Raw genomic sequence first — 13,612 nt, forward strand, 5'->3', positions numbered from 1 at the left:
AGGTATATATTGGGTATATCACCACACTCACTTAAATAGAGCTGTTTATAGAGGCTGGGAAATCAAGTAAATGGTGAGATTGGGTATATAATCTCACTCACTTAAATAGAACTCCTTATAGGGGCAGGGAAATCAAATAAATGGTATATATTGGACTATTTTGCGTATATAACCTCACTCGCTTAAATAGAACTTTTTATAGGGGATGGGAAACCCCAAAAAGGGTATATATTGGACCAAAACTTTACTGACTTAAATGATTTTTGGTTTTTTTGTGTGGTTATGGACATTAACAAGGTCATGAGGTACAAAAGTGTTGGTAGGTTGTAGATAGTGTATTTATGTGCTGGTCTTTTTGGTCGTTGTTGTCTTGCAGCCAAAACATCGTCCATCTGCCCCAAAGCAAATATAGCTATTCTAATGAGAAAATACTTCAAAATGAGAAAAAATAAAGCCAAGCCATAACATTTTGGTTACACCTAAACATCTTAAGACTCAAAGGGCCAATGCATATTACTTCTTAGTCAGCTTTTATCAGGTGGTGGACAAAAAGAAATTAATGGTGAAGCTCGTGGACATGTAACACATTAATGGAAAGCTGTAACGTACTTATTTTCAGTCAAATCAGTCATTCTGGGAAGAATCAGGACCAGTTGGAACTCCAAAAAGTGTTACATTAATTTTGCCTGGATATTTTTATCTAATTATAAGTCCCTAAATACATTTTTTTGTGAAATATGCTTCTGCTTTTACACGGGAATTGTCAAAACCCAACAAATGTTCAATAATGAACAAAATGACTCAGAAGTAGTAAGTTAGGGTTTGGGTTTTAATTAAAGCTTAGTAACTATTTAATTAAGGGATTAGTATAAGGAGTTAGAGTTATGGTATTCATTCATTCAGGCTTAGTTACCTTAATTAACCCTTTCTTCATGCTTTATTAATAGTTATTATGAAGTGTTACCCATCTTCTTCTTGTTTGTCACCCGCAGCAATACTTTAGCTCCATAACAGTTCAGCTCTTTAAGGGATCAATGCTTACTTTTCTAGACAACAGCTCATATCAAAAAGGTCCCTAGCACAGCCCTAAGTTTATTCGCAGGTATTTAGACGGCCCCCTTAGGAAATTGTAGCCCACAACAACTCAGCTGACTTAATTTGGAGCGGTTGATTGGCCCATCGCTCTTTAGGCGGACTTCATACTGCAGTAAAAGCTTCTGTCACATCTATTCATTTACGAGTTGATTTAGAGCAGGAACCATTACAAACGTGCATCCAGTGGTCCACAGCTAGTCTTTACCTCTTGCAGAACATAATATATACAGACGTATGAACATGTTAGTCCAAGTGAAATGCATTGATTTTAAGACCAAACGAGATTAACCACAACAGAGCTGTTATGTCATAGTTTACAAGTACTTGGTTTATTCTATAGGGTCTCGGAGAACACATTCAGGGTAAGAATGTATTTATTTATAAGTAGTATCAATGTTAGCTGTACTGAACACTGAAAACTCAACAGATTTTTTTTTTTTTTACAGATAGCTTTGTGTACAAATGCAGGGGTCAAAGTGGTCACAAGCTGTAGATAAATGCATTCCCTCTGCAGTCTGTTGAGGAATTGTTTATTTGACCTTTAATAAATCAAAGAGTCAGCCACCTGCTTGTATCTACAGTTAGAGCAATAAACCTATCTATTTCTATGGAGATGGTGCCACCAGGCCAAGTCACAAGTCAGATCTATAGAGAGGTGACCCCGCGCACCACAAAAATGCATGTTTTTAAGGTGTTTTCGAGCAAAAGCGTGATTGACAGACACATTCAAGATTTCTTTTGCTCCTTTTTTTAAGCCAAGTTTGAGTGCAGAGGAAGAGTTGGTTTAGTCCTGTTCTAGTCCAGATTTAGTTCCAATTTAATACATCTGAGCCCCAACTTCAATGCTGTAATTGTGCAAATGTGAACGCATCCTTAATGCCATAGTGTGTAACATTTCAGGCAAAGCAGTAACATCACTATGGAGACAAGCAGGAGGCATACCTGCTAGAAAAGTTAACAACAGTTTGATGATGTTGAACAAATTATTTACATTGAGTCCCAATTACGGTTCTCAAAAGTATCAAAAATCTGTGACTGAACTTGTATTTAAACCAGAAACTCATTTGAGCACAAAAAAGTCACATTAACAGGACAGAACTGAACTTTTTCTGAATAGCTTTAGCTCTTGAGCTGTATCGGAACAAGTATAAGATACACGCCCATGGACCACTATGGAACCTACCTGGAAAACTGAGGGATTACACAGATATAAGACTACGTAGTAATGCAAAAGAAAGTACTATGATTAATGTGTTTAATGATCATTGTAGTATTGGATTTATATCGAAATCCCAATTCAGTCCGTACTCGTATATTGCGTATATTCAAACTTGTACGTGCACTTGCCAGCGGTGTTACACGCTGGTACATTCGGTCTTCTTCAGAATGGCCCACATAGCTGGGTTAAGTACAGTACTCGGTTGCATTCTGCTCATTATTTCTCATGCCTGGTTTAAAGCCCAAACAACCCTCTTCTTATCTACAGCTCTCAGATCCTCTTCTCATCATGCACTATATCTCCTCTGGTCAAATAATCACACGTATACATCCACAACACAATCCAACTCCTATCGCTTTATTTAATCACTATTTTTCAAAGCTCTTGGTGAGTTTTGGTCCACGATTTCGCCATCCGTGTGTGTGTGCGTGGCTTAATTTAGCAGGTCTAATTTGCTCTCTGTAGACTTGCCGGACTGATAAGACGCAGGAGGAGAGGCAGGCGAGAGGGGGATGAGAAGGAGGAGAAATAGAGGGAGCGAACAGGTGTCTGCGATGGTATCAACATGTCAGCTAATGACTGAAACAACCTGCATGGAGAGACCGGAGCTGCCAGACCTACGCTTTGCTTTGGACAGGGAAGAAGGGAAAAGGGGAGGGCGGGGCTGACGGGGGCAATAGATAAACCTGGAGCCCTGAGAGACAGTCAGGCAAATTGGGGTGAAAAGACCAGGAAAGACCAATACAAATGCAGCATGTGTAGGAACTTCTGATACGTCAATGAAATCTAGGTAAAGTAAACCAGAGTACGCTTGGGATGCATCAAACTGATACAAGCGTTAATTTGAAAAAAAGCCTCTTAGCTTTAGGCGAAGGCATTTTTTCAAGCACTGTATTTGCTTGAATTCGTAGGAACTGTATGTAAGAGTTTTAATATAAATTTATAGGTTAAGAAGACTCCCGTATACTGTCTTATGTTTGGTTCACTTTTATTAATGCAACGTTTCAGTTCCTTTGGCCTTCCTCTGGTACCGAAAGTGACCAAAACGTTGGATTAATAAAAGTGAGCCAAGAGTGAGACAGTGTGCTGGAGTCTTCTTAACTTTTCAGTCAAGTGCTTCTCCTCCAGTCGCCCAGTCAGATGTGCAGAGTCTACACGGAAACAAGTATTATAATTTTATATACTTGATCTAACTATGCCCCCAGATATGAAGTAGACATGAAATGTGTCTTTTACAATTCTAAGACACATTATAGACCAGTATAGCTCACCTAGACTTTTTTTCTTTCTAGACATAAAAATCATGTTGAAGGAAGTATCAGAATGTACTGCACTTTTTCACACAACTACCTCTGTTTTACATATCCATCCTTAATTTTCCTTTGACGCATCAAATAACTGACTGGGAGAATCCCGGCGGCACCTGCGCTCTGATTGGTCATCTTCGAAGGACAACGTTAAGCTCATTACCGTAATGACAGTAACATATTTAAATAGCCCCATGGCTCTGCTTTGAGGTGCCATTTGAATTTACATGATAGCACAATTGGTTGCGGAGTTACGGCAATGGAAAGTCCACAACCGCGAGTCTAACAGCGGCGATAGCATCTGACGCAATAGGGTTAATTACAGAAATATTGGACATGCTGGCCAAGTTGTTTTTGTTATAATTTGGTGTTTATCTAATCAGAAAGCAGAATGAGCCTCACATGAGTCTCTCCTTTGGTTAGTTTAAACCTAAAATGACCTGAATACTCACTACCTAAACTCAATTTTCACTACCTAAACCCCAGCAGTTGCAGCCAGTGAGTGAATTTGAAAGGCTTCACACAAGACATGGCCTGTCCTCATACTGAGAACAAGAAAAATCTTGTATATGTCCTTTATATACTGGTTACGACTCTGGCAACTCGGGTTCAGAGGAGGTTGTAACACCTTTTTTTTTAAACTGTAAAAGCACAGACTGTTTATTGAGCCTAATAGTTTTGCAGTGAAGGTGGTAAAAATATTTGTAAAAAGCATTTTAGTGCTACAGTGGTTCTTTAAATAAGAGCTTTGTGGTTCAATCTCTACATCTTTTGAGAGTCCAAACTTTACAAAACTTAAATATTAGTGTTATATTTGCAGTAATTGAATGTGTCTTTTTCTGGTAATAACATACATTTGATGACATTTCAAGCTGAAAATAAAGACAAGTTGCTAGGTGACATTGTTATTTGTAGCAACGCTGTAGATAATCTTGCATTTCTGTGTTAGAACAGCAGCAGATCAGGCAAAGTTTCTCATCCCAGAAAAGTTCCTTAATTGACCCATAATAAAAGTAAAAAGCCCTATCTTCAGTGTGCCCTCTTTCAGACACTACATTCCTCATTATTTATGTGAGTGCTCCCCAAAATATCACGTCTTTGATCCTTTTTCAAATGTTGTCTGCCGTGCCAGCTCTCAACCTAATGAGCTCTTTCAATCTCGGAAATCAGCCCATGCAAAGTTGATCACCACTATTTCATATATAGTTTTTACTTTTAACCAATGTTTTTTATATAGGTTTTGTTTTTATTGCACTTTACAAGCTTGACCAGATTCTCAGGGCGCTAGAGTATTGAAACGTTCCTTGTGATGCTAACTAGGGGCACTGCTGTGTCTGAGACTCTATGAACGCACCATAAACACTTGTATCGATCACAGGCTCCCGAAAACATGTTGTTTAAATCCATTTAGTTTTTTTTTTTTTTTTCTTAAGTTTCAGGCTATTTTAAAACTTCTAGGCGGCGTTTGATAATGTGTGCATTGCGTCAACATGGAAACTGCCGAACATTCCGCCATAGACATACATGTAGAACTCCCCCAGCGTGATGTCACTGTGTCAGTATCAGTAGGCACTTATTTATGACTTACTAGTTTCATAACAACTAAATAAATTAACAATTAAAAACAAATGCTTTCATCTTTTCAAAATTCAAAGCGTCTTCAGATTGTCATTAAAGTTATACCGATATAAAGATTTGAACCGATGACCCTCCTGTTGATGGTCGGACCCCAGCCCACTGCAATGCATCTTATTCCCTCAGACAGACCAAAGATAATGTATTGACTAGTAACATGAGTCAAGCCTCTTCCCACAACTCCTTAGGTCATTCTATGTAGTCATCCTATGTTTTTTTCTATGGCACTGACTCAAGGACATTTCTAGAAATATGAGCTCGGTTTGTACATCACCAATAGAGATGAAATGAAAGCTACATTTATGTGTCAGTCTTGAAAATGCTAACTGGTGCATTCACTGCGTAGATTCCATAGAGACTAGATGGCAGGTCGGAGAATGCGCCGGCTGTGGCAGAGGTGATCTATGGGCTAACTTGTCTGTCCTTGGATGGAGGGATACAGATAAGCGCTCAGGCTGGGTGAATGTGGACAGGCTCTGGCTCGCTCACACTTAATCCTGTGCCGCTCCACTGTCCCCTGCTACAAAATGGAGGTTGAAAAGGCCAGCTCCCTCAAGTCCCCTCCACTCTACTGCTACTGTAAATAAGAGCCTTCCCTGGTCACGCAGCATTAAATATAGAAGCACATTATGAGACAAGAAATACTGTTTTCAAAAAGTTGTGCTGAACACTAATGGCCAAAAGTTATTAAGAGTCTATTTATAATTCTCTGTGTAATCCCTCAGTTGCCCAGGTATGATCCATAGCAAAAGAAAAATTAATTAATAACTACAGTATTAGATACTATGACGAGCTCAGTCCAGTCTCTCACTGTTTATTTTTAAAAATATTAAAATTTTATTATGCATGTTTTTCATAAGTCACATCATAACTTTTATATAGCACATTTCTAAGTGAGTGTGGGTGCATTATTCTGCAAACAGCAGACTGGTATTGTCCATATAAGGACCTTTAATCAGAAGCTGAGTGCATGATTATGCACCTTGCACCTTTTATATTTCTCTTTACTGTAACTGCACCATAGGAGACATTATACCTATATGCAGAGGTGTGCAAAAAGCTGCAAATAGAGCCATTTTAATAATTGGTCAATTTTGACATGTATCAGTAACAATGATACTTCCATGATTCAGACATTTATTTGGGTAACTTAGGATGGACACTTTGCCATGAGCTGTTGGCTTAGATCACTTCACATCAAATGGATATGCTTATAATGCCTCTAAGATATATTTACATGTACTAAATGAAGTGAATAACAAGATGTTTGTAGACATTAGATCATCAGATACATTGTTTTATTGTTGATTACTGCTGAAGGAATTTCATTATAAGTTGGCTATAGCAACAATCTATTTCACTAAGGAAAATATAAGTACCAACCAACACAGAAAGTCGTGTTATTCAGTGTGATTTCAGAGCTGTAGTAGGGATGGCCTTGAGCGTAAGATTTGTGTTTGTGGAGGAATCGTGACGAAACCATGGTAACATCAACTTGAACCTTCACTGTCCTCAAACTGTATATTTTAATCATGTTTCAGGGCTTTTTGAATCTTTCAAGGAATTGCCAGTTTATCCCAAAACAGAGACTAGAATTATCTTGTTGACAAATACAGCCAAACTTTCAAATAAGTTTGAAAGTTGTTTGTAAAATATAAAGCAAGAAAATGAGAAAACATTTTAAAAGGATTACAAAAGTATGCAACCTTATAATTACTACACCTTAATTAGACTTCAATAAAGCCTGAACAAATTGTTTATAAAAAAAATAAAAATGATTTAGACTTAGTAACTACTTAAAGCACTGTGCAACTTAGTAGAAAGTTAAAATCATACTTTGGAATATTCCTCTTGGAGATAAGCTTATGCCATACTGTCGAAGATTATAGAAGATATAAAGGATGATGAAAGCCCCTTACATCTTTCTATGTATTTCAGTGCAAGAAAAACATAAGAAATCCACCATTATTTGAATCTATTTTTGACTATAATATCATACAGTGGTGCTTTGATTAAGGATGAAATTTTTCTCCCGTATCCTCAACCTCCACTGTCGAGTACTAAGACGTTGTTTACTCAAATACTTGTCCTTAATAGGAAAGGATAGCAAGAGTTTGTAAACATGTACTTTTTGATCCCATTCACAGCTGTTAGGGGGGAAATGTGTGTGATAGTCTGTTTATCCAAAGGCCACATGTAAGAGGCTGTTAAACAAAACCCCACTCGCTCCCACCACATTTGATGTCAACTCTATCCTGTCTCTGCACCCGCACGGCCAGACAAAGCATCTTTGAAGTATTCACATAGATTTACTGTTCTACACCAAGCAGACGGGGTACTTAAGAGTTTTCAAGGAGATGTAGAGGAGCAAAACAGACGCGAGAGGCTGCATGTAAAAAGACAACCCCGAGGAGTTTATTCCATTTGTTTGTATAACCTTTGTAACCAGGATTTTGGGTTATTTTGCATATAGCTGACATTAGCGGATTTTATCTGTGTACAAAAGGAACAAACAGGCCGTTCTGATGACAGAGGCTGAGTTCAGATTCAGTTTAACTACTTCAAACACCTAACTGCAAACAATAACCCTTCATTAAAGCACTACTGTGTTACATTTTAGCCAAAAAAAAGATTAAAATAAAGATGACAGAGGTCCATCCCAGGTTCAGTTTAACTACTTAAAACACCTAACTCTTCATTAAAGCACCACCGTGTAACATTTTAGCCAAAAAATAGATTAAAACAAAGATGACAGAGGCTCAGTCCAGGTTCAGTTTAACTACTTAAAACACCTAACTCCTAACCCTTCATTAAAGCAACACTGTGTAATATTTTAGCCAAAAAATAGATTATAATAAATGCATGTTGTTGTTACTATGGATCACGCCTGGATGACTGAGGGATTACACAGACAAACAGGCTATTTATTACGTACAAATATACAGATTGCATACGTTTGTGTAGTTTGAAAATATTTATTAAAGACTTTTATTGTTTGTCACGTGGAACTGGTCGGAGATGCACCTCTGGTAATGGCAGCCGTTGGTCACAATGCAATACAATTACTGTATTTTCCGGACTATACATCGCTCCGGAGTATAAGTCACACCAGCGAAAAAATACATATTAATGAGGAAGACTTATATTTTTAAGTCAAACTATACTTAAACATATATAAGTCGCGCTGGACTATAAGTTGCATTTTGTGGGGAATTTTTTTTTTTTTCAAAATCCAAGACCAAGAACAGACATTTTATCTTTAAAGGCAAGTTTTAATAATAACAATAAAATAGAGAACAACAGGCTGAATAGCAGTACAGCACGCTAACATAACACATTTATATTCATTCAACTACATGAAGCATAGACAGAGCTGAATACATGTCTGGTTTGTCAACTTAAGATATTAACAGTTAATCAAATAACTGAAGCATAAACAACCCAACAAGTTTACTCTCAATCTCACTTCAAATCACTAAATCTATGTGAAAGATGTGAAATTACCGGTATATATTTTAATAATTTCACATATAAGTCGTACCTGAGTATAAGTCGCACCCCCGGCCAAACTATAACAAAAGTGCAACTCATAGTCCAGCAAATATGGTACAATTGAGGAAATGTGCAATACATGTGCTGTGTTTTAAGTTAATTGCGTCTTGTATGTGTTTGTGTGGGTGTGGTGTATGTGTTTTTTTAAAGTGTTAAAGTGGTATGTGTGTATGAATATTTTAGTGCTTGCACTTTTGTGTCCAGCCAAAAGATTCCCCAGGGGACCAGACATCGCTTATAAATTCCGTGTTTTTAATGGTGTTTAGGGTTAGATTTTATGAGGTGTTTGGTTTTTCGTGTTCCTTTTTGGTAACTGGGTTTTGTATTGTTAATTTGGTTATGGTTACTTGTATTAGAGGACTTTAACAGCTAATGTGTGTTGTTCTCTTGCTGAAGAAGACCTGCTCCAAATCCTCTCAGCACCTAAAAATGAATTTTATGTGTCAGTTTCATGTGTAACTCATTGCAATCCAGCCGCTCTTACCCTGACTTGTCTGGCGCAAACAAGAAATATTTGTCAAAGTTTTACACCAGTCAAGTGACAGTTTTGAAAAGAGGTTGCCAAATAAGTTGCAAAATACAGAAATTAGAGCAATCCTATTTAGAGACAATCCTGTCTACATCATCAATACATAAAATTATTTCCAAAATGCAGTTTACACAAGGAACATCAGCAGTCATAGTTGTAATATTTTAGTTTTTCCCAATAATAACGAATAGAGACAAACAAATTGGCACTTGTTTACAGTATAGTAGTAAGGTAACAGTTATCAAACCCTTATGTCATGTCCCATTTCCTGCCGATGTCAAACCAGGAAGTAAAATTATAAACTAGAAAAAACGAGGTAGGCTGTTGTAAGTTGTAAATATTTATGTTAACTATGTTTGGGTGCAAAAGAAAATGGAGTTCTGTCAAATGGACAAAACTTTAAGAGAAGAAAATATCCTGTCTTATTCTGCGTAAAATGGCCCTAATCCTGTAGTTCTGTGTTGTATTAGTTCTTGTATTTTTGTCAATTCTTCTGTACATGTTTAAAATATGAATTTTGAACAGAATCCTACAAACATAAATGAAATCTAACCTCAATTGCTTTTGTTAATATGCCTGTATTGTGTCTCCGCAGTACGATCCTCCTGTTGTGAGTCCTAGCTCGGAGGATGCTTTGCTCATGTCGGTGAGTCCCATACACACACATTTACCATCATCAAATACAGAACTGATTTAAAGCCACTAGCATAACTTTAGAACAGCTTTTTCAGATGCATAAAGGAAGCAGGTTGAACCACTCCCACACAGCTAATCAACTCTCATCCCAAAGTGTCATATTGGCTCACATGGCTCTTGTGAAATGTATTAGAATTAGATGAAGACAGCGTGTAGCGATCTGATTGTTTTTCAGGGGGAAAAAGACATTTTAAAAAGTACTAACTTATGAGAAAAAAGTTGGGTACAGCTCATTGACTGTATATATAAATGGACATAGCTAAACCACTAGCCACCGTGTTTCAAATAGGAAGTGAGAATGGACTACGCTTCTGGCTGCATCAACGCTCACTCCAATTCACTTTCTATTGAAAAATCATTGCCCCTCTCTCTGTTACTGCTACTGTCAGACTTGTCATTTTGGATTTAAAATGTTCGTATTAACCCGCACTACATGATCCCAGTGTTTTTTTATGTAGCTATTTTGTCCATAAATCAAGATATGAACGTTAGTAACAGACCAATGAACTGCCCTCTTTCGCCAAGGTTGCTCCGGCTAGCAAGTTGATTGACAGTCTTGCTTAACGCCTGTCACCTACTATACTAGCAGGACGGGATGGCGCCTTACCTTAAACACTCTCACTACTGATGGGCTCTATGGTTGCTATGATACTTGGGGTCGGAATTCCAAATATGGAACTCGGCTCTAAATTCGCTCCTATAACTGTTACCCTCGATGAGCTTCATTTGGCTTCATGAGCGCTATAGGTGACATCACACTCACTTCATCTACTTCTTTATACAGTCTATGGTACAGCTTTAAAGTACAAATCTTAAGCATCCTTGTGGTTTTAATTCCCTTTTAAACATGCTTTTGGTCACCGTGAGATTAGTATTTCATATATTCTAACATCTACGTTTGAAAAAAAAAAACTTTATAAACTTCACCTTTATTTCCAATGAGGCATTTAAGTGCTGGAGCTCCCTCTGCTGTCAGCAACAGGAATTAACATTTAGAAAGAAAACAATATAAGTCCTTTTCACTGTAAACCTGTTGTGACCACAGAAAGAGAATGAGGATGTTTTGTGGATTTAAAAAACAGGATAAATCCAAAGCTTTAACTGTAAAGCAACTAAACAACCAATATTTGAACAGAGCATTTTTTAGTGGCCAGAGAAGACAACTTTAAAGTAATGGATTATTGAAAAGAGTATGAATGAAACAAAATACAGCTCCAGGTATGTTTTGGTTTTTTGGTTTTTTGGTTTTTTGACGAGGAGCCAACTATATTACATGGTTAAAATGTTAAAAAGATCTGTCTTAGTCACAAGCAATTTATCAAATCCAGCCAATGTTTACTACAATATGGGAAACGGGGGCAGTTTTTTCCTCTTTAACAATGACTATAGTATTCACTGTGACAGACGGCCAACCCAAACCCTAACACGGACATACTATTTTCATATTATCCTCACGCCTGATGTACATTGGCACGCTTCCTTACACTAATGTTTCACAAGCACATGCCATGATTGTAATGGCTGCTCTGACATTTGTGATGATGATAATAATTATTGCGCACTGGACTGTGGGCCACGTTTTCTGCATGGGCTGGTAATGCTTGTGCGTGGGTGGATGTTTTGTCTTCTTATATACGGCACTCATGTAGGCTCGCTGATAGTGTCGGCCCTGAATTATCTGACCAAAGGGGCGTGAAATACAGCGGCGCATCACAGAGTTGTTAATCGTAGTTTTCAATAAGTTTACTCATGGGATTTGAATTTAAAGTATGATGTTTTTGGTATTGGGGGTTGTTGTAGAGTGTAATATATAGGAGAATAGCAAAGGCATTCCCAGGCATCAAGTTAATTACATCTAAATGAGCTTACGTTAAGATAAGTAATACGGAAATCAATACTGAAAATGAGTACGTTTTTCTATTCTCATGCTCAAAGCTTAAATGTTTTAAATCTCTGTCTGTTATCTATGTAAAAGATTTTAAAAAAAGATCTAGTCATGATACATTTCAAACTGTTAAATTATGAGGTCCTAATAATGGGACAGGATCTATGCAATGGCCTGAATTTCGCAAAACTCATTTCTATTATGTCTAGACCTAACCCTAGAAATGTAAATAAAGGCACACACTTGATATAAACCAACAAACAAACCCCATAATTATGTTTTTCCACTTGTTTTTAGGGACCACTGTCCAATTGGGAAAAAGACACATCTGACACAAGTCTGTGACCGTGATTACAGTGATATCGGGCTAACATCAGTATTCCCAAACCCTGATGTGGCCTACAACTTTTTATAAACACATTTAATGAAATTGCAGACAGTAAAAAATTAAAAGAAAAACTGTAACAATCCTTGGTTCAATACAGAAATTGCAAGTTTACTTAAAGAAATACATGCTGCCTGGACAACAACACAGGGTTTTCCAGGCAGCTTTGGATTAGGTCAGATTTGGATTGGATATTTTTTCGTAACAACAAAAATTAAACAGATCTTTATGAAGTTAGAATGGCAAAAACGTTTTACTTCATGTCTGCTCTGATCTGCATATAATCTACAGGAGTGCAAAAGGTGCATTGCAACCTCAGTTAAAATGTTTGCACCCTCATTTCAGGCGCCTAAAATAATGGCACTTAATGGAAGCGTATTATGTTTGCACTTCTTTGAAACCCGAATGCTTCCTCAGTCAGGTTCATCTGCGCCCGGGCTTTAATGTTTTGGATAATAATGGTCATCCTTCTGATCTTTATTATGTTGAATCTGAACCTCGCGCAGATAACAGTCACATTTTCTCTTTAAAGTCTTTCACTTACATGGAGGTCTTAAATGCTCTGCGCTCCATAGACCCGAAGAAGTCCACAGAAGCTGATGACCTTGATCTAAAACTTCTATTACTAGCTGCCCCATTTTAATTTAACCTCTATTACGTATTTTCAATGTATCAATTCAAATGGCAGTTATACCAGAATTACAGAAAACGGTGCAGGTTTTGCCTTTACATAAGGATGGGACAACTAAAACTGTAAATGTCAGGTCAATATCTAAATGACCTTAAAGTTTTAGAAAAGTTAGTTACAAATCAAGTTACTATTCATCAAAATAAATGCTTCACTTTGAAGTCTTTGGGTTTCTGAAAAGGGCATAGTACTGTCACTGCAACCACAAAAGTTTTAAATGACATTTTCTCAGGCCTTGATGACAAATAAGATTGTGTAGCACTGTTTATTGATTTAACTAAAGCTTTTGATTCAGTGCGTCATAAAATCCTCTTGAAGCGCCTGAAACATTGGATTGCAATGCTAGATGTAATTGGTTCCAAAATTATCTTTCAGACTGAACCCAGGCAGTAGTAGCCGATGGGTTTAAATCTTTTTTCTTTTCTTTTTTTTAAGCAGAGGAGTGCCCCAAGGCTCAATTTTGGGCCCAATACTTTTAACTATATTTATTGATTCAGTTGGTTGCAATTTAAAAGAAAGCTTCATACATTTATTTGTAAATGATGCTGTTTTGTATGCAAGTACTCCCTCTGCTGATCAGACAATTTCAAAACTGCACGGTACATTAACTGGCTTAATGGT

At 37.2% G+C, this 13,612-nt stretch overlaps 1 protein-coding gene across 1 annotated transcript in view; it reads left to right on the forward strand.

Annotated features, from left to right (window-relative positions):
* Nucleotides 1-13,612, forward strand: part of pdgfd (platelet derived growth factor d) — a 98,187-nt gene that overhangs the window by 55,679 nt on the left and 28,896 nt on the right. Inside the window, exon 4 of the mRNA XM_055226155.1 lies at nt 9,933-9,983. Within this exon, the coding sequence (XP_055082130.1) occupies nt 9,933-9,983 (51 nt within the window). The remainder of the gene's footprint in view (nt 1-9,932; nt 9,984-13,612) is intronic.

Source organism: Periophthalmus magnuspinnatus, chromosome 13 (genome assembly GCF_009829125.3).
Source record: "Periophthalmus magnuspinnatus isolate fPerMag1 chromosome 13, fPerMag1.2.pri, whole genome shotgun sequence".
Taxonomy (NCBI): Eukaryota; Metazoa; Chordata; class Actinopteri; order Gobiiformes; family Gobiidae; genus Periophthalmus; species Periophthalmus magnuspinnatus.